The sequence below is a fragment of the Etheostoma spectabile genome, chromosome 9, assembly GCF_008692095.1.
Source record: "Etheostoma spectabile isolate EspeVRDwgs_2016 chromosome 9, UIUC_Espe_1.0, whole genome shotgun sequence".
Taxonomy (NCBI): Eukaryota; Metazoa; Chordata; class Actinopteri; order Perciformes; family Percidae; genus Etheostoma; species Etheostoma spectabile.
The window spans coordinates 20,874,991-20,897,474 of record NC_045741.1 but is presented as its reverse complement, the minus strand read 5'-3'; the positions used below and the strand labels follow the sequence as shown (position 1 = coordinate 20,897,474).

The window sequence follows — 22,484 nt, the reverse complement described above, 5'->3', positions numbered from 1 at the left end:
GAAGTTCGAATCTGTGATTGTCTTTCTAACTCTACCGAAGTCGTGTTTGGGCAGAGTTAGCATTGCTCAACGACTAGATGGAGGCTGGTACCGAGGCTACAGGATTGGCACTAGAAGGCACAACGAAGAGGTGACAAAAAATCGACACACATACTGTCCAGGATAATAGACTGTGTGACAATTTGTGGAGCCGATAAAAACAACGTGTTGGAAAGATTTTTTTTGAATTCATCCCTCTGCAGTCAGCTACAGTAAACTTGTGCTACCGCACTAAAAGAGCGTCTTGCTACTGTCCTTCTTGAGGATCAGAAAAGTCTCATCTGCCTGGCACGTGATGGGGGCCAGCGGGATGAGGCGGGGCCACTTCAGGTGTTCACAGGAAAATACAGGAAAATGCCCACTACATCCACCGCTACACACATCTGCTCACCCTGATAATGCAGCAGGCCACCTCTCACATATCCAAGGGGAGAATGTTTTTTTCTAACATTGGTGGATTTGCCAGCTTTTTTCCCCAAGTCACCCAAGCGGCCATGTTTTCTGGATAAAGTGTTTGCCCATAGCCCGCCAAGATCCAGCTCCTCACTCGCAAGGAATCTCATGTGCTGTTTTGAGGGCACACACTACTCAGGTGACTTTGATATAATACTGCCAGGTTCTGTATGTCTGAAGGAAAGGAGAGCAAAATGTATGTTCAAATAGACAACGTGCTTCTTGGTAGTGTGTGTAGTTTAAAAAACCTCAGAGTTACCATCTTCTTATGTTTGTAACTTGAATCTTGTATCATATTGTCTTGCTCTTCTTAAATACAAAATACATAGTTGTTTAAATAAAGTAGTGCTGGTTGCTCAGTTTTAAAGTACTACTTTAGTACTACTTTACCAGCTGCCACTGGCTTATGATAAACTATTAATATAAGAGCATTAGGTTGCCCCGTGAAATCTCTTGCGGGTGAGTCAAGTCAATAATAAATGCCCAAGTCTGCAGATAAAAAAGAAATGAAAACAGGGTCATGAGTTTCTCATTTTCTAATCAGCTGTCCAAAAAAAATGGACTTAATCATCAGCATGCAAATATTGATGCGAGATTGACAAAGGGTTATAATCCATTAGCTAACAATCAATATCTAAGTGTGTTTGATACATAAACATACTCTGTTTTGAGTAATAATCTGTTACTGATGTGTTGAGACATTTTTAAAATTACATTTAACTCCTCCCTCATTGAAAAATCCAGAATATATGAAGATGCAATTTTTTTTTTTTTGATTTTTAAAAGTTTAAATACTGGACCCAAAATATACTTCACTGTCAAGTCCATTATTTGCATATGTGTACTCAGGTTTTAAGTTTTTCACATCACACTTGTACGATAGTTGTGATGTCACAAAATCATGTTCTTGTTCACATTTGAAACAGAAAGATTTACGGTGAGCACAGAGAAGCTTTCTTCTTACAGCAAATGAATCTAAAAGCAACGTCTGAACACTTTTTAATTAATAGTTATAATAAAAGTGACATTTTAAAAAGTGGTAGGATGATCGCACGTTGTATGTGTTGCAGATGACAGAGAGCTGGCTCTTCGTGAAGTGTCCGTTCCTCCAGCAGCTGAGGTCACCACGATCCTACAGGTGTGCGAGTGGTTCACCTGTTGCTTTTGTTATTGTACCTGCATAGTATGTTCTTGTTCACCTATTTAATATAATATATAAATATAATTTAACAAAGATACATTATTAAAAAAACAAAAACGACAAAAAACTGAAACCGTGGCTAATTTTCTTTTTATTGTAGTATATTTTGATATATCTTTTGATATTTTATCTCTTTTCAGATTATCACCACTACCTTTGGCCTAAACACTTCAGATGTCATATTCAAGGTACGATTCTTTCACCTTGCGAGATGCAGCCTTTCTGACTCTTTGAAAGAAATGTGTATGTCTGCAGAATAAAAAATTAAAAAAAAAAAAAAATCCGTTTTTCATTGTAGTTGAAATTGTCAAATGATCACTTGTGCTTTGATCTGTTTGCAGATAAGGAACCACCGTGGCTGCCTGATCCCTCTGAACGGCTCGATCCCTGCTAACAGCAAGCACATGTAAGGAGTCTTTGACTGGAGACAATTAGTCTTATAATTCAGTACATATTGCATTTATTAAGCACTAATTAAAGGCGCTCTGAGCGATGTTATGTGTTTTTTAGGCTACAACATTTTTTCTTACATGACAACATCTCCTCACTATCCGCTAACTGCCTGTCCGCTGAACATGTAAGAAAACAACACGGTCTCTGTAGACAGCCCGGGCTCCACAAACAGCAACAAAAACAAAGCGTAACAAACAGTGTTCCAGCCTATAACCGACAAGAAGGAGTTGGTTGAGTCATGAACACGCATTGTTGAAGTAGCAAACGCTGCTAACGACTCAACCAATCTGCGTTTTTTACAGTGTGTTCAGGGGACAAGCAGCTCCTGGTTAGTGAGGAGATGTTTGCTGTATGTGACAAAAAATGTAGTGTCACTACCCAATGTGAGTCGGGTGAAGAGGTGAGTCGCGCATGCGTCACTTTGCAACAAGTAGCCTACAAGATGCTAACGAGAGACTTCTTAATGTCAGTACAATAAAAATGGAGCTACATAGTTTGTTCACTGCTGACTACAAGTTAGCAATCAAACACGACAAAGGGTGGGGCGGCCTCTGAATCGCCCGGTGGGGGTGTTCGCCCCGCGTTGGCTGGGTCCTGCAGCGGCCCAGGTCCGACCTATGGCCCTATGCTGCGTGTCATCCCCCCATCTCTCTCCCCCTTTCATTTCCATCCACTGTCACTTTAATAAAGGGAAAAGCCCTCAAAAAGTAATATTAAAAAAAAACAAAAAAAAAAAACACCACAAAGGTTGTCAGTTGAATGGCGTTTGGAGCTAACGTTAGCAATCAAACAACCATAGATGGCTAAAACATTTTTGAAATGATTTCCATTGTCATTGTTTGTAATGAGAAAGGTTTATTTTATGGATTTCAAAAATTTCAGTATGAGTCGTTTTGCCGTAAACATGCATGCGCAACTCACATCTGCACTCAACTCACATTGGGTAATGACAGTAGCCTAAAAAACGCGTGCCATCGCTTAGAGCACCTTTTAATGTCAACTGGTGACCTGTTTTTCACTACAGGCCATATGTGCTTGAAGTAGCCAAGATCTTTCAGCATGGTAAGAGCCCACTCACCTTTTGTTCTCTTTGACGGAGTTTTTTTTTTTAAACTGTGGATGATAATGAATGACAATATAATGGAAACATAGTTTCAGTACTACTAATACTATTACATACATCCTCATAGGGGAAGTTCTAATTCTTGACAAATACTGTGCATCAATAAACACTTAAAAATGTCCATACGGCTGCATACAACTACATTATAGTTTGTAATAAACCATTTGTTAGTGTTTATTTACTACGCATGAATGCTAAATTGATAGACATAAAGGGAAGTGTAATCAATTTAAATCACTTTACATTATGTGGAAACAAATCCTGGTTGCATGAATTACAGTTTTAACCAAAATGGACAGAAAGACATTTTGAGTCACAAAGAATGAGAAAAGGCAACACGGTATCACAAATCCTAGTTTCTCCATGGCTAACTACACATCTGTCCTCATAAAGTGTTCATTAGATCTGGAATCGTTGATACTGTATTATCCTTTGTGTGCTGCAGAAATGTAATAGTTCTCCTTAACTTGTGCCTGAATCAGTTGTTGGCCATATCTATTTCTTACAAAAGTGAAACACAAATTCAACCTGAAGAAAGGACAAGTTTGTAATGTTTGTAATATTTCTGTTCCCAGTGTGTCCTAAGCCCAGAACCATTCCCATGACTGTGCTCAACAAGAGCATGAAGACCAGGCTACAGACTATTGACAGGAGGGTAAGACACTGTACCCACACAGCACTAATGTCAGACAATAGTGGTTTGGTAATGGTACAGTATGAATGTTCTTGTCAAAGGTTTATACTCATCATCGAAAGAATAATAGTGCAGTGTTTTCATGCTATTTTACTTTTGTCTAGCTCATAAGGCTGTATCACCTACCAAAACATGAATATACTGCAGATTCCATGTTTTATTACAGATTCAGAGACTGGAGGAGCTTCTGCCTCAAATTAAACTCCGGCGCAATGAAAAACTAAGCCAGGTATTTGAATTTTTCTCTGGGCCTTCTACAACAGTTAACACAACGCTAGTCTCGCTTCGCCAGTCCATCCACACGCTGCGTAGCGGAGGAGGGTCTGGCTTGTCCACACAGCATTCCGGGATGGGAGAAAATCATGCTATGGTTTATTGGCATTTCTTTAAACAAGTCACAATCTTCATGGGTGGCGCTGCAAAGTAGTCTACAAAACGGAAACGGAAAATCCATCCATCTGGTGGAATTTCCTGCGGCACAGGAGCAATCCTGGAATTGGAACGTCAAGAATATAGAGTAACAACACTTACAGCGATGCTTATGAGTGTAACGCTGGCCACTTACTAATGGGAAATGTTTGATTTTATTTGTGAAACTGTGTCCATATAAATGAAACGGCGTGTGTTATGATTCAACTACAATCAGAGGTATTTTACATTCATATGCATCTCTACATCCACCTGACCATGGCTTCTCTCATGTCTTGTCTCAGGAGATTGAATGTCTCTACCAAAAGTTGAGGTTTCTACACAAAAGAATGCAGGTGGGTCATTATGATCAAACATAATAAAACATCAGAATCAATAGGAATATTAAAACTATGTCAAGCGTTGTTAGGGTGCACCTCATTCAGTTCGAGCCCGCTCTGTTGCAGGTGGCAGATTCTCGCAGCTGGAAGGGGGGGCTGACCAGAGCCCCACTGTGGTAACCAAACAGCAGACCATCAGTGGGACTTTGGTTACACAAATCATTACCACGTGAGGATGGATTATGATCTCAATTACCTTAGAACTTATTTTTATAGACCCATGTGTGCAAAAACTGTTAGGTTATATTACAGCTATATTATCAGAAATCCTTTACACTTTTTTTTTTCTGCCTGGAAATGTGGTGTGTCACGTCTGTATAGTTGAGGAACATATTTGTAACCCTTCTGTGTCGAGCCTTACTGCAGTATTAATAACGATGGACCTATTGTTCGACAAAATGACCGAATGTAATCTGTGATAGAACCTTTGTTGTGTGTACCATGAAATCACTAAAAAAAGAGAAAAGGTGAGAAAGTCATTTCTTTTAATGATTTGTTGCAAAATTTAGGTGTGTGTGTGTGTGTGTGTGTGTGTGTGTGTGTGTGTGTGTGTGTGTGTGTGTGTGTGTGTGTGTGTGTGTGTGTGTGTGTGTGTGTGTGTGTGTGTGTGTGTGTGTGTGTGTGTGTGTGTGTGTGTGTGTGTGTGAAGTTCATGCTTAATCACCACTTTTGGAGGTGACTTCAACTATTACCATATGGATCCTTTGATACTCTAGCCAAGTTATACAACTACTTAAAACAACAAAATATATTTAAATAAAATTTAAAATACATATCTATGTGTAAATCAAGTATTTTCTTTATATTCATAAGTAAAAATCAGTGGGCCAAATACACATATATACACAGTAAATATAAGTAAAAAATACATAGATTTACATTACTGGTAAAACTCATGTTCATTTAACACAACACCCTCTGATAATCCACTATTTTGATTTACATATTTAAATTCAACACATCCTCAAATCAACTTTGCATTCATTAATGTCCCGACGTGTTATAAAAATGCTGACGTCTTCGCAAGTAATAACAGTTAACAAGCTAAGACGTCATCACATTTTTGCATAAGAGCAAGACGTCAACATTCTTGATTTCTAGACAATTACACACACCTTTCCCAGCCAAACTCAGCAAAATCCAGCTCTTCTTATCAAATGTAACGGTCACTTAATTCATGGTTAAAATGGTAAACCAACCACAACAATGACCAGCCAACAAAACACTGCATTCTAAGCAGACACAATAAAAAAACTAAATGCATGAAGATACATTTGTATTTCGAGCAAATTTATCAGCAAATAAGCTGCATCTTGCATTGTGGGAATTGCCCAGCCTGGAGACCCTCCCAGCTCGTGCCATCCCGGCTGGTACTGTTCCCGAGCTTCGACTTTTCAAAATAAAAGCTCTCGTCTGGTCCCCTGTGTAAGGTACTGTGTTTTGGATGTTTTTTTTAACTAAACACTACTAATGCTAATGAATATGTCTTTTCCATATTAGGTATAGCACGAGCTAGCAACGCAGTTTTGTGTAAATATTTTCGGGCGGGGTTTATGTAGGTTGATAAATCCCACGGTCTCCACAGAGCTGTAGCTCAAATCGTCTGGCTAGCTAAACAGGAAGTGAGGCCTGTCTGTTTTTTATGTTTTTCCAAGAGCAAATGCTCCAGAATATGAAAACAGATTGATTCTCACTTATTTTGTTGGTAACCGTTGTTGTATAATCATAATATTACACTTGAGGAGGCCATCAGTGTCAGCCTTTCAGACCTCAAAATTAAACCCTCTCATGTAATGGCTTAAACATGATGCAGTTTTAAATGTTTTATGATTTTTAGAAAGGTTAACTAATATTTTATACTAATACTAATTCATGTTGTCAAATTTCATATCCACAAATGCAGCTTTCAAAATTATAGAAGATTAAAAAGATTTAGTCTATAAATATTGGTTAACCTCTTATTTTAGATGTCAGATCCCCTTCTGAAGGGAGGCATGAAAACCTTTTTATTGTAGCCTATGTATCTTCTGTGGTGTCATATGTTATAAAAAGTATATTAGTTATGTAAAGAGTATTTATTATTATGTGGAAGCTTCACTGTCGAGCTATGTTTTTTTGCATTTCGCTTATGTTTTTATGTTACGCTTGTCCTTTTTTTACTGTTATGAATTTGCAAAAAAAAGCATTACTAAAAAAATGTAAAGTCATTGCAGGTTTCATCAAATAAACCACAAACGTTAACATCAGGGAGACAACATTAACAAGTCAGGGACTCAATTTCCTCTTTACAGAAGGACCTTACAGGGCAAAGTGGCTCTAAATATATGAATAAATTCATTGCATGGATATCTGTGTACAATTATAATATCTTGAGTTTCTTTAACTTTATTGCAAACAAAAAGTCTATTGAATTCACTCCAAGTATTCCTGCAAATGTCATAAAACAATACTTTCCAATGATAAAAGAAAATGGGACCTTGACTTTGAATAGACGTAGGGCCTAAAAACACTTCTGAGCATTGTTACAGTACGTTCCTTGACCTTTGTCAACATTACACAGACCAATCACTAAAATAGTAAAACTGAACAACTTATTGTTTACTTTACGCATTGTCTCAGTGTAGGGCAGTACAGTGTTCCTGCCTGATGACTGACAACTTGTTCAGCTCAATATAACGTTAACTGTAACCAGTCTCGGGTGGAACTAGCGGGCTAATGTGTGCATAATGGCTTCCTGGTTTGTTTGGGTATAGTAGTATGTTTTAAAACTATGTTTAAACAATAATTATAATAATAACCATTTTCTTTTGGTATGCCATATGACCTTGCAGTGTTGCAAAATGTGTCTTAGCAGGAGGCTGAATGGCTGATTACGCTGTTTTGTTGTATGGTGGTGTCATAGCAACGACTACGACTCACAGCGTGCTGATGGAGTATGTCCGGTTCAAAACTCACAAGGGAAGTGGGGAGGGCAACTGAAGCATGTTTTAAACACGAGCACAGGTGACCCGATATCTCAAACGAAAACTGGAGACAATGAGTTTAGCACTGAATATCATGAAATAGGCTTATTCGATCTTCTTAACTATTAAAAAAACGGTGTCAATTCCAGTGTAATGTAATATGATCATTGTCACTGTTGTTGTGCTGTAATCAACTGATGTGCAGACATACTGGTAAATTGGGTAACAACGTTACTAGCCTAATTATTTATATGAGAAAGTGACTAATGTAAAACCGTATGCAGCCTTATATTGGGTACAGTACTAAAGAAAATGGAAAGACAAAAATGATGTGTACAGTGAATTGTTCTCAGGTGTGTGGGGCGAAAGTAAAAGAATATATTTCTATACTAATACTTATGTAGGCTACTTTTACTTCAGTAAGATTTTGAATGCATCACTTTTACTTGAATTTTACACTGTGGTATTACTACCTATACTTTAGTAAAAGATCCGAGTACTTATTCCACCACTGTCCAATGGCAGCCCCATTTGAAAACACACAACAAAAACAAAATTACTACTTTTTTTAAATTTCTTTGTAAGGAGTAAATGGGTCAGTCATCAGAAGGCAATTCACATACAAGTTTTAATAACGATAGTTGTGATAAAAACGTGACGACAAACTCATTTTTTCCCTTTCTTTGCATCTTTGCCTTTAACTGGTGCCTCTTCTTCTTCCTTTCCTGTGGCAGCTTTAATCCTTTTCTTTCCCAGGGGGGTCTTCGCATACCAGTTCTAGTGATACACAAGAAGAAAGAACATCTGATTAATATTCAACAAAGCAATTACAACCATGAAAACGCAATGAGAACAAAATGTCATATCTGCTGTACTTTAAGAGCCTCTTCTTCTTCCTGAAACACAGGGTCAATCTTGGCTAATGGAGCAACAAACTCAGCAGCAGTCAGTGGCCTGTTTGCCTGCTGTAGGATGCGACGCTTGGTGACAACACTCTGGATCACCCGGACGATGTGACCTGGCGTGTAGCCATCAGAAATCTTTGCAAGAGAGCTAATATCCAGCGCCCTGGTTACATCACCGCCATGCTTTCTGATCAGTTGCTTCCACAAGACTAAAGGCAAACAAGGTCAAAAGGTCAATTTTTTTTACATCAACAATAACAGCTAAATACAAATGTTCGCCAACGTGTCTATTCTTACTGTATCTTGAGCCGTAGTCAGGTCTTGGGATGAGGATGATTTTGCTGTACATTTTACACAGTGACTTGATATCAGCACTTAGTGGGTCTTTAGTGGTTCCTACTATCAGAACACGATCCTCGCCTTTGATCAACTTGAGAGACTTGGGCAAGTCTTTCTTCAAGCGTTTGGGGTCTAACTGTGTACACATAAGAAATTGTTTCAGTTACCATGCAAATCGATAACTGAAACATTTAAACAACATGATAACGCTTTTCAACTTTAATCCTTCCCAGAAATACCTCTTTTTCTTCCTTAGGAACTTTCTTGTAGAACATTTTTTCTGCGTCCTCAATCCATATTACCGAAGGATGCAGCAATCTTGCAACCTATGCAAAGATTTCTTTTTGAAAAACTGCAAGAGGCACTTCCATAAAATTCCTCATGCTCCCCCAAATTCACAATGACATATTAATCTTAACTAACGGTGCTACAACATGACAACATACTGTACCAAGGTGGAAGAATCTTCTCTGTTCGCATTTTATGCAATGAGATTAAGTGTTATTTAATTATGTTGGAATTATGACTTCAAATGATTCATTAAAAGAGCTTTAGGATAACCGCCATCATTCCAAACTTTCTTTTAAATGCCAGTGTGTTACCTTAAACACCATGTGAAGCATCATGGCGAGGCCACTCTTGCCTGGGTACTTTCCTGCGGTGTTCAGAGGAGACAGATCGAACAGGTTGGCTCCTGTCTCCTGGCAGATTGCATGGACCAACATCTTCTTACCTACACCAGCCGGCCCTGCCAGCAGGATGGCCTTTATCAGAGGAGCTTTCTCATGTACCACCTGAGAGCCTGTAACAACACACACCTTCAATTCAAACCAGAATATAATCCAGTTATATTTATTTAAAATGTATATTGAATAACTTTAATACCTAATGGTAAAATTGCATATAGAGACAAGACCTGCCGCACATCAGACAGTGATGGCATGGGCTCAATGTCATTTTGCCTCAGTGTGGTCCCAAGGTAGCTATAGTCACCTAGGAACAAGAGGGAACAACTACAGTGCGAAGCCAATCGTTATTCATCTGCACTGTAAATCATTTGGAAAACTGAAAGAAATAACTTTAAAAATGTACTTTTGACAATTAATGTGCAGGTAAGAACTCATTGTCATAGTGTTATGGCCATCACAAACCAGAGGAGGGCAGCACATCAGCACTAAACACTTTCCAGAGACCTTGACGTTACAAAGAGCTCAATGGTGAGAGCTCTGCTTTGTCTACACATTAATGTCAATCAGATTAAAAGCTCCCGTACAATTATGTTCAAAATAACACAGAGAAATATGAAACATGGCACATGAGTTTACACAAACAATATACAAAGTCTTACCCATGTAATCCTGCAGCCTAACATTATTTGCCTGTTTCAACAAGCCCTGTTCCACCAGCTCCTGACACAGAGACTCAAGGGTCCTAGTAGACATGAATAGATCGTTGCATTAAATAATGTATTCAATTCATAAAACTCAATTCTACAATGAAAAGCATGTACTTCATAAGTGCTCTGTGTGACCTCACCTATCCGCTGTCAAATCTTTCTCCTTTTTTTTCTTCTTCCCACTCTTAGATCCTTTCTTTTTCTGTGGAAAGAAATACACATCATCAGGACACAGCTCAATGTGACAATGTGTGGAGTTTTCTTTCACATCTTACCTTGGCATTTCCCTTGGTTTTACCACTCTTGTCTTTATCCACAGCTAGCTTCCATTCAGCCAGCTCTTGTCTCATCTGTTCATCTACCTGATAAAATCAGAAGAGACAGTGACTGAGACACTGAACTGCTAAAATTACAGCACCGGTGTCCAATAGACAATAGAAAACAGTGCTGAACGGAGCAGTCCCGGAGTTTTCTTCTATGGTCAGTATCACCTGTACTCGAATCTCTGCCTCAATGACTTTCCTTTTTTCTTCCTTGATCAGCTCCACCTCGTGCCTCTGGTTGAAGTTTCTCGACTCATTGCGAGTTTGCCAAAAATCTGAGGATGAAAAATATTCAGTTTAGGCTTTATGTGCATAAGTAACTAGTATATTACTATCAGGGGTTAAAGTGGGATGTGGCAGGTGGGGGAACCTGGAGTTCCAAGGGGGATTTTTTTTCAATCTTCTTACTGCTTTAAAGTCTCTATCACAGCCTGTAAAGAAAACTCACTTTTAAAGCTAGTTGACCTGGTACTCCCGTTATTGCCTTCTTTCAAAACAGCCAGGAGTTTTCATTAAAACAAAAATATGCATGCAAAATTAATCAGAGCAAACAAGGCCATATTGCCTCCTAAGTTACCATATGAGGGGTTGCTGAGGAGCATTTAAAAAGGCTATTTTTTTAAAGGGAGACTGACATGCTCACGTCTCATACAACACAACTTTTGGGCTACATTCACTCGCAGCTGACTGAATAATGAGAGTAGAACACCGTCACCAATCTGTTTTAACTAAATGTTCTCTGTCTAGCTCAGCTAAAACCAGTAGGCTACCGACAATGTGACCTTTACCTGTTCAACTGACTTTACTAGACAGTACGTGATTGTCCTGCTATTTTTACAGACGTGAACTAACCACAGACACTTGCCTTTCATGGATTCATGATGGTGAGCAGCTGAGAGTTTATTGATTAGTTGAAGGTGCCGGAACCGATCCAGATCGTTACGGCACACTTAACCCGATTACTATACACTGAGTGGTGGTCATTTGACAGACAAAACCCCTTGATGGTATGTTGCATACCCTTTCCCATTTAGTAGGTTATCATGTACACAACAATATAGTCTCAAAATTATTTAGAACTAAACATGGAATTTTTTAATACTTTTATTCATTTGAGGGCTACTGTACACTTTAATATATCTATTCTCATATTATATTGACCTGTTTTCTTTTCCTTTTTAAATGCACACACATTTTAACATACCTACAAAGGTTTTGTTTCCTACTTCCAAGTCTGACAGAAAAGCCGAAGGTAACATCTTCAACCCAGCCTCCTCTTCCTGTTGGTCCGAATAAAAATACATTGGTTCACTGAATGTAAGTGAAACAGCTGAAAAATAAGTGAAATCTCATGCGGTACCAGAATATACTGAATATTAGATAAATCACAAAAATAAATTCAATACAGCTTGTGAGTCCTTACTTCCTCATCATCCTTCCCCTTGTCCTTTTTTCCCTTTTCCTTCTTCTCCTCCTTCCCTTTTGGTTTGTTGGTGGACTCTTCCTCTTCCTTTGCAGCAATTTCTTCCATTAACTGAAAGAAATATTAATTCTCCTTCTGCAAACTTCTGAAAAAAATATGCAATAAATCTTCCCTTTGACTTGGGGAGTATTTTACCTGCTGAGGGTTCTTTTCAGCAAAAATGAGGGCTGAGCCTCCGTCCTCTTCATCTGGGAAGTCTGGAAACGATCCTGTAGCATCACTATTTCAAAAAGACAAACAGAAGAGGAAAAAAGTGAGAACACAGCTATTTGATTTATTTATTGTGGAAATCAAATTAAAAGAAATCAAAACAAGCCTCTCCCTGCCACCTTACCGGCATTCAATAAACCATTGTCGGATTTGGTCTTTCATGGTTTTGCTCATGTCGTGACCCTCTACATCACGTAGTTGGTTTGTGACGGCCACTACAGACTTCTGATAGTCTTCGTTGTGCTCCATCTGCTTAATCCGTGTCCAAGCTTCACTAGTCTGGGCAGTGATTTCTGCAGGGCATGGCAACTGGTATTTTGGATCCATGGCCTAACATGAAAGAAACCAAACATACCTTATATATTAAAAACTTGCACTTCTTCATTTGTTGCTAAAGGAAATTATAATCAACGAACAGACAAAGGTTTAAGGGAAATACTGTGGTGGTATATTAATTCATACTGAAGTGGAACAAGGAAATATTACAATACAGCTTTCATGATATAGTTGCTCCTTTTTAACAGAAAATAATGTTGGAAAAATTGCAAGTTTAACTTAAAGTCAAGCAAGACAGAGGAAGAACATAAGGTCTTAAGGTATACATATCATTCAGGTTTTAGATTGGATTCATTAGAAGTACTGGCAGCTTTGTAAAAAAGTTGTGGATTTATTTTTTACATTCAAACGCAATTAGAAAAATTGATGGCACATTTTACTCACCATTCCCAGAAAAATCATTTCTTCCGCCCGAGCAATCTTTGACCTCTTCCTCTGTATGTAGCCCCTCCACACCTGCAAATCATATTCAACTCTTTCAGCATGAGAGATGACACACGCCAAAGACAGCGGCAGAGAAAGAGGCATGTAGGATTATTTGGATGGTAGAGGACCTTCTGAATGCAGACTGTGGCCAACTCAATGGCAGCTGTTCCGGGGTCCTTGGTCTTGTACATCCTGTTCATATTTCTGCTCTCTTCATTCAGCTTGGCCCTCAGGCGTCCTTGGCGGGCCCTCTCCACCACTTGAATGATCTTAATGGCCTCCTCTTGACTCATGCCCTTGGTCATTAGAGGCTATAAGGACAAAATATTGAAACATTGTTCTTCTTGGCATTGATTAATTAAATATTGCTATAAATTAAAGCAATATTTTTTGTTTCCCATGTGTGTTATATTTTTCATATTTCCTTTTTCCTGATAATTTTCTGTACGTAACCAATTAAAATGAAGAAATGAAGTCAAAGAATATCTAGTCCTACACATACAGGCTTTAACTTTTCAACTCACTTCTTGGCTATCAGTAACCTCCACCAATTTAAAAATATCAGTCAGCATCGTCTTTCGTTCTTGAAATTCTTTGCTGCGATCACTGATGAAAAAGCGAGGGATAGGGATCTCGAGGTCTACCTAGAGTGACAACAAAGAAAATAGCTGCTACATCACTATAGAAGATCCAATGCCTGCTGTGAACAAGTCAATATAATGTTGTTGAGGTAACTTCAGAAAACTTGCTATTAAAAATGAAACTTACAGGTGTAAGCTTCAAATCATGAAGGACATCATCCATGTAGTGGTACTCTGAAAACTCTTTCTCCACCATTTCGTTCTTTAGCTCTAACACCCTCCCCATCACGCCATCAAGAATCGCCCGAATAACTCTTCTCTTCTGCGGGTGGACCACCTGGTCATAGACCTTCTCCAGCTGTCTGAAGATTTGGATGTAGCGCACATAAAGCATGGCCAGACGCTGGAAGAACACTACCCTGTCCTTTTCTGGGCGAGGGGGCTCAGTAGGCAGTTCCTCCTTCAACAGACGGCCCAACTCTAACTGAGCATCTGTCCACAGCTGGTTGTATGTCCTGGAATAATGTAAACAATATGATGAGCCCAGGGTGGGAAATGGTAGGCTACCTTAATTACTTGTAGGTGAGATGCAGTCAAGAAGAAGAGGCGCTGTGTTATTTAACCAGCAGGAGTCTCATGTGCTAACAATTACTACAGAGTCGCACGTGTGATTATTGTTGGCATTAGCTGCTGCCACTCTGCTGCCATGGATACGGTTTGGAAAAAAAAAAAAAACTTTCAAACAAGTTAGTTACCGGTACGTTATTATTAACGTGTGTTGCTTGCTGTCGTGTTGTTTGATGCTTAACTTAGATTAAGCTAATTTAAAACTTCCAAATTGCAGGTGAAGTGACAAGGTAGCCTATTGTTTTCAAAACGTTATACAGTAGGCTACATACTACATAGGCGTAGCTACACGTTAAAGCAGTAACGGCGGTGACTGCTGGGAAGTTTGACGTTACCTTTGCGACATGGCTCTGCTCTGCCTCCAGCCTAAGAACAATGTGTTTCACTGTTTCTTATCAAATAACCAAACAACGCACAGAGGGTAAAACTAAACTAACATTAGCTACAGCGCATCAAACACGAGGTTAGCTTCTCCAAAGTTGACAAGAATGCTTGGCCCGTCTCCATGGTAACAGTCATTCCGGAAGTAATGTCGTATGTCTCTAGATCAGGGGTCTTCAACAGGGGGTCCGCGACCCCTAGGGGGTCCGCGGAGGTACTGCATGGGGGTTGCGAAAGTTTTGGTTGATTAGACTTTTTTTTATATTCCCCCCCCATGCAATTTTTTCCACTAATTGAAATGTCTTTAAATACACATTAACATGAATTCAACACACTGTAGTAAACAGATAAATGGAGGCAGAAGATGTCTTTCACTCATCAATGCACACATGGCACTATAGGACCAGTTTGATATAACACAATTTTATACAATATATATAATTAGGGGGCCCCCGCTCCATCTCGCCATCAGTTTGGGGGTCCTTGGCCTGGAAAACGTTGAAGACCCCTGCTCTAGACCTATATAACCTCTTCTGGCTGTTTATGTGCCCCTACTTATCCTCACTTGTTCTGTGATCCCAATAAATAAAATAAATAAATAAAATAAATAATAGTAATAATAGAAAATAATAATAATAAAAATAATAATATTAACAATAATATAATATTATAATCATAATTAAAACATTGGACTTGTCTCAACTTACCTTTTCATCACTATTGCGCGAAATCTTTTGCAATTTTGGTAATAATAGGCCCACAGCTTGTTCGAACCACATGATTGCGCAACAAGTGGGACACCACTAGGTGACGTCCTTTCTTTGGATTCACAGACCATCACAGTGAAAGTCAGTAAAGATGAGTTGATCGTCTTATATATTTACACGGTTTCATGCAAAGTGCGAATGTGCTGGCAGTGTATGTGATAAAAAAGGAAGCTGTAGCCAAATAAACCCCAGCTATAAATGACAGATGAAAACGTGAACTCATTTGCAGACTTCATACGTTAGTTAATAATTGCATTAATTTATTTTGGTTTATTGTCTTTAAAGGGGAGCTTATTCAGAGCCAGCAGTCCACTAACTTTTTGAACTTCCTTTCAAAGGCATTTTTAATGTGCACTAATTTCATAATTAAAAAAAAAAAAAAAGATTTATCACACTTATAGATTTAAAGATGGGTGGTTAACTGCCGGATGGCTGCTCCTCGAGGCGCATTCTCTCCAGCGCTTAGGCGGTCACAAGACCTGGACATCGAACAAAAACATCGACACGCTGACAGGTCAGCTAAGCCTACAGGCCCACAGATTCTCCTCTTCTCTGTATCCAACATCCAACAAGTTGGTCCATAACACGACTTTCCTGCGCGGTGCTACGCCACGGTCTTTGTCGTTTATTTTCTTCAATGGAAATTTCAGTGGGTCTCATTTTCAATTGTTAAACCATTACTCTGTATGGAAAGTGTCATGTTATTTGGAGCTGAATAGTCCTGTCAACCTGCAACTAGTGATGTTTGGTGCGTAAAGGAGGGGCGCATGCCAAAGGGAGTGAATGCCACTGTGAGAAATTGCACCAAAGATGTCAACATTGCCTAACCACCCACACGAAATCGATTGTATTACCTTCAACAAGGTGGCTCCTCGTATAAATAGGGACGCATTATTTCAAGAAAGACGGTGGTGAGCACAATCTGCTGGCTGTACTCTGTCTCTCTCCCATCCGGACCACAGACAACGCCTGGAAGAATATCCTGAAGACAACTCTGTCCACTCTACAGGACATAAGCATCGTTAACTCCTAAACTAGTAAGTCTAAAGTTAGAATGACTATATTTGTTTTACGTTTGTATTAAACTAGACGAAATGTAACTGCTGCGCAAAGTGCATTCTGATGATTAATTTCCGTTTTAGAGGCTATGTATGATACCTCTGATAGAGTTATTTTGGGAATGTGAAGGATCTCAAATGGCAAGCAATACTGATACAGCTGAGTTCATGATGCAAAGTGTACAGCTATCTTTTTGGTTTTAAGAATTACATAGACTCAATAGAAACCATGTGTTAACAAAACTTATTTTCTTATGTTTTCAGACAGTGAAGTCATGCAGGTGGAGAGGAAATGGCACATTTTGTTTACTATCTTCTTTCTGCTCATTACCTCGGGCCAGTGTATGGACAGCAAGGACTTCAAGCAGAAAGAAAGAAGGACCCTGTTGGATCTAATCTTACAGGTTATTAGAGACAGCCAGCAAAGGGACAAACCCGTATTCAGGCGCTGTAGCAGTGGACTCACTTCAGCCCAAGACATGAAGTTCTCCTCTCGGGAAAAGCCTTTCTATGTTCCTAGGCTGGATAATAGTAGACTCATAGGTAAGCTGATAAGATTTATTTTTAGGTCCTGATAATGAAAGCATAATCTCCATTTTACTGTGAGACAGCTGTCATTGGTCTGGTCTGTGCTGTACATCTTATTGAGGAGCCTTATTTAGTTTGGCTGGAGGGAACCTGGTGTATGCATGTTAATTCAAGATATATGGAAATGAAAATAAGGCTTGCCTGTTCATAAATGGTTATTGACAAGAATATGCTTAAAAGATAGGGTACAGCTTCCAGATCCTGCGGTCGTCAAATGTCCAACTCAATTTGAATTGGTTAAATAATGCATGTAATGAAGGTATGCATTTGCGTAGGAAAAAAAAGGGTTATGTCACAATTAACATACTTGGTGTTGTTATTTTTAAGAAATACTGTTTCACCACATATCTTGAATGTATCATTCAAATTGTGATTTACTGATGGATGGACCGAGACGTGGATAGGTAGGAACTCATGGAGGAGGAGCATCGTTGTGAATGATTCATTGAGTGTGATTCATTATGGAATCTTAAACATGAATGATGACCACCCTGCACGCACACAAACACACTGTGACATCTCTTAAAGCATCTCCCATTGAAAGTGTCTCTGCAAGACATAGGCAGAGCAGAGAGAAAAGACGGGCTGTCGTTGAGTTACATTCATGTAATTTAGAGCGCTGTATGAAAGTCTCTGTTACTCCTTCTGACAATAATTATGGAATGAGACCACACAAGAAGACTTTATACAGACGGCACTTCATTTATCTACATTGAACAGTCCAGGCCAGGTGTTTACTGTTTTGATTTGATTTGAGCTTACCCCAACAAATTGACCTTTTAATATTATTATCACTAAAAGTGATCCTTGTTCATTTCTCCTGACATAAATGGTTGTTGCGGTATCTGAGGTCTCAGACAAGTGAGAATAAGCTTGGTGCAGCTCTGCCTTTATTGGCTTATATAAAGCATTATGTCCAGACTGGAATTAAGACATTTAAATAAATCTTCAATTATCTGAGATCCAAAACAGAAAGTTTCCCCAAATCAGATCGTAATGAAGAAAAAGTATACCAGAACATCCTTTAATGTACAGTAACAGTTTGTATTCTTGCAACAGGCAAAGTTAACTTTGTGCAGTAGTGTAGGATTGCCTCACTGGTATGTGCAATGGGAGTTTATTAGGAGCCAAGTGAACGTAATGTATTGTTTACCTGCAGTATAAGATTCTCTCTTCCATCACTTTTAATTATCATCATGTTTAAGATGTTGCACAGGCATTGTAAAGCTCAAAGTCTTGGCCCCAGCTTATGCAATTGGAAAAGTACCTTTCTCAGACCACTGACTGGATGGAATTTATCTTTTGAGGATATTAAAAGCAGCATTTTAGCAACTGGTGCGTGTGACATTACCGAAAAGATCCATGGTCACGCAAGGATAGATGTTTTGAACAAGAGAAGGAAGGTGAAACATCTGTAAACCCACTGATGTGTTCATCCTGTAGTTGTCTTTGGGTGTTACTCAGAAGATGTGGCTGTGTCACCAGAATGAGAGCCATAAGACGGACATGATAAAAAAGGGAAACACTGTTTTTTTTTATCTCTTACAGTTTCTTTTTTTCATATGTAGGGCACAAGAAATATGCTTTGAAATGGAAGCTTTAGCTTTTTGTATTTTATTTTTGTTGAAATGCGTTTATTATTGCCTGGGAAATACAGTACAGTAAAAACCACATTAGTTGGCTTTGTGTAATTCAGGCTGCAATTTTCACTCTTCACATCTGGGTTTTAGGTTGATGGCACAGTTGGCTCTTTAATGTCCATAACTCTTTTCAGAATAGTAAAATACATAATTGCAGTCATCATTTTGATTAGTCTGGATTTGGTGGTTAGTTTTGGCTTAACTACATATCTGGACTTTTAATATTTTCAAAAAGACTTCCTATGCTGCCTGTCAAATAGTTATCTTTCATCCTCCTCCTGAAGTTACAGCATGCCATGCTCCTGGGTCTGGGGGCTAATTTAATGTTAGCCCAGTAACTACTTGCATGGACTTATTCTGATGAGCATTAAACGCCCATACAATAATCTCTTTAGCCTGTTAGCGTGGGTAATGTGTTATCAGACACCGCCATGTGTTGCCTGCTTGGACGTTGAGTAGAAGGGGGGGGTACTTGATGACCCTCATCTAGACCTCCACTGACATCAGATCTCCATAGAAAAGAATGTAAAAGTATAGATTCATCACAGAAATGCTAGATTTTCTGCTCTAGTGAGGAACAGGGTTGCAAAAGGTTCAATTAGAATGCCGTTGTTAGAAATTATGTTTATATGAGATGCAATGATTGTGATAAATAAAATAAATGCCCAAATAACGGTGCAGCCACATTTTGATTTCGATTTTGACCTAGTGGTGATATTGAGAAATGCCCTGTATCATACTGATATATGCAGTGCAAGGTGACTTTGACAATAACAATCACATTCATCATGATTACTGTGTATATTTTGGCATGTTCTCAGTTGTTGTAAAAGGACTGTTTGACAAGCTAACGTTGATTTTCTTTTCCAGAAATTGTTCCTAGAGATGTAAACATGAAAGGCAAATTCATTCAGCATTTCACGGGTAAGAAAATCACCATGAATGCAACGTTTTAGCCTTGATTGCATTTCACTGATGCCCTTTCTAGACATTGAATTACTACTTTAACTGGCAAAACACCTTTTAGAGCATAGTTGGCACTTTTCCTTGCAATCTTTGGCGAGAATCTCTTAGTTTTGCCCCTTTGAGAAAATCATTCCTGTAAGCCAACATACTGTACAGTGTGCTCAGGTCTGGGAAGCTTCATGAACACTTGAACTCCTTTGGGTCAGAGGAGGGTTGCCTGGCTTAGCTGTTGGGCAGTATAGTGCAGAGAAACAGCACATGGTCTAAAGCTGTCAGAATTAAGTTGAAGGCAGTGCAAGGTTAAGCTGATTATTTGTCCCAGGACCTGTGAATAGACTTTATTATTAGTGTGAAAGTTTAAATGGTGGTGCAGAAAAACGATTATAATTGAAGACCTCTGTTTACTAAGTCCAGTTGAACCCTGACTCTTTAAACATATTGGTTTTAGTGCACTGTTCACTTTCACTTTGTCATTTGGCTTTTCCCCCTGTTCATTAGTCACACGTTCACTGCAGGCTTAGGCATGGTGTACAATACTTGCAACATAAATAAAAGTGAAATAATTAAGCCGTTGAAATTTTCTTCATTTTGCCTGACAAGACCTTGTCTATTAAGCAGGACCAGTCAAGTTCTCATCGGAGTGCAGAACACACTTTCATAGACTGTATCACAACACAAGGGATTGCTCAAGACCAGCATGTATGTATGCATATTTCCTTTTTATAATGTGTTTAATGTGTGTTGTGTCATCCTATCTCAAAACAAGTATTATGCTTTTTTACTGTGGGTGATTTCTTCCCACATGCACAACATTTTACTGCCAAAGTTAAAGCTGTTTATGAATGTTTTTGTGTTCTTCTTACTGGTTTTGCGTGGCTGGGGCTTAGTTAAAAAATTTCGATCACACATACTGTACTTCCACGCACCAATCAGGATTTAGCAAGAGTTAAATCGTTTTCCCCAAGGTTCCCCAAACCTAAACTCTGAATGTTGCAAATATAGTCATGAATACTTAAAGGGAAACTTCAGCAATTTTTGGGGAATTGTTCCAGTATGGAGGGAGAGCGCTGCAGCTGGTAGCTGCGTACAGGGCTGTTGTGTTCATTTCTTCAGATGAGACAAGACTAAATATACTCAATCTTTTTTCCATGACTAAGACGAGACGATGACGAGATTGCATGTCCAAAAACGCTGACTAAGACTACATGCATTATTGTTGACAAAAAAAAGACAAGACTAAAACGTTTTGCATAAAATAAAAACTAAGATAAAGTCTCTTTATTTTTGTCTACAATCGGCTGTACTTTTTTATCATGAAATATGTGATGATGTCACACATCCAGGTAGCGATGTGGCCCTGGCTATGCAACTGCTGGCAACAAAACAACATGCTGTAGAGCCCAGGAGCCCTGGCGCTTATCTAACATGTGTCTGTGTATGATTGTATTTGCATGAAGGAAGAGACTCGATATAAAAACGCGTTTAACAAAGTTGCATTCAACAGAAATCATTCAACATGTGCATATTGTCAGGTAATTGTGACATTTAACCAATATTTGAGATGTGTGAAACCCTATTTGACTGAAATAGTTATCAGAAATAATCTCAGAACAGATTATTTAAAAAAAAGACTAAAGTGTTTTGACTAAAACTTGACTAAAATGATGAGACTTTTAGTTGACTAAAACTTGACTAAAAAAAATAAAGATATGTGAATGACTAAATATGACTGAATCTAACAAGGACTTTTGGCACAAGACTAAGACTAAATTAAAAACAGGTGACAAAATTAACACTACAGGGCTGCAATGTAATCGCTCGGAGAAAAAAAAACATCAATGTACATCAAAAAGGTTTTTGATTTTGATTTTAAGTGTCTGACAACATTGTGGAAAGATGGAGAAGTTGCCGTTATCCTGCCATGGCTTCGTTTGTAACTTACTGATGTCATGTCTACACAGTAACTTTAGCTAATAGCCTCTCTGCTCTGTCTGCAGGTTTCCACTGTTGGAACAGCATTTTTCTTTAGGGAAATGTTCTCCTCTTTAGCAGGATTAGTCATCTCGTTCAAAATGCTCACTGCAGACCCAATGGTCAGCAAGGTGCGGTGATAGGATTCATTTGTAGCTGTAGCACAACTAGCCTCAACTTTAGCCTGTCCGTATCCCCCCAAAAAAAAGTATAAACATATATAGAGCAGTAGTTCCCAAGCATTTCAGACTATTACCCTTTAAAGGATACTACTTGACCATTTGGCCTTGTAACAGGCTGCATATTTCTGTGATTTGACATCAAGCAGACATCAGAGAATGATTACAAATGACGCTCCCTTGTCACAGATATCTGTTTAGATAGTCAAGTCCGACTTTAAGCAATTAAAAACATACAGTTGTTAGTGTAGTTTATGCTAGACAGGGAGACATGGACACAATCAGAATTCATTTGTCTGTCCGTTGGATTGGGATGACGTAGAGTGTTGTTGAATATATGGTTTATTTCTCCCATTTCTCATTTCTAATGTTACTGATGATGAACTTAGAAAACATGAGTGATTGTGAACATTACATGCTGCTCTGTTAAAGGAACTGTAGTAATTGCAACTTGGATTGCAAATTGCAACACCTCTTACGTCAGGACTTATGTCTTTTTCATTAGTATTTATTACTCTCTCACTCAAAATTTTTCTAACTGTCTTTTTTCAGATTACAAAAGATGTGCAAGAC

The 22,484-nt window shown here is 38.7% G+C and overlaps 1 protein-coding gene across 1 annotated transcript; it reads right to left on the bottom strand.

Annotated features, from left to right (window-relative positions):
* Positions 1–8,242: 8,242 nt before the first annotated feature.
* On the bottom strand, positions 8,243–14,896 carry zgc:153738 (dynein regulatory complex protein 11). The gene is made up of 19 exons (XM_032526892.1): positions 14,697–14,896; positions 13,922–14,249; positions 13,678–13,797; positions 13,282–13,464; positions 13,112–13,183; positions 12,516–12,721; positions 12,317–12,401; positions 12,122–12,232; positions 11,903–11,978; positions 10,867–10,973; positions 10,651–10,737; positions 10,516–10,577; positions 10,328–10,410; positions 9,865–9,972; positions 9,582–9,781; positions 9,219–9,305; positions 8,938–9,115; positions 8,611–8,849; positions 8,243–8,512 (listed from the first exon to the last, which is right to left on the bottom strand). The coding sequence occupies exons 1-19, from the start codon at positions 14,705–14,707 to the stop codon at positions 8,402–8,404; spliced, it is 2,454 nt and encodes an 817-aa protein (XP_032382783.1). The 5' UTR covers positions 14,708–14,896; the 3' UTR covers positions 8,243–8,401.
* Between the last annotated feature and the right edge of the window lie 7,588 nt (positions 14,897–22,484).

What these genes read in the sequence shown, in the direction of transcription:
- zgc:153738 (XM_032526892.1), bottom strand. An exon ending in CTGAAAAGAACCCTCAGCAG is followed by an intron (nt 12,233 to 12,316) that starts GTAAAATACTCC and finishes TATTTCTTTCAG; the next exon opens with TTAATGGAAGAAATTGCTGC. An exon ending in AGGAAACAAAACCTTTGTAG is followed by an intron (nt 10,974 to 11,902) that starts GTATGTTAAAAT and finishes TTTCATCCTCAG; the next exon opens with ATTTTTGGCAAACTCGCAAT.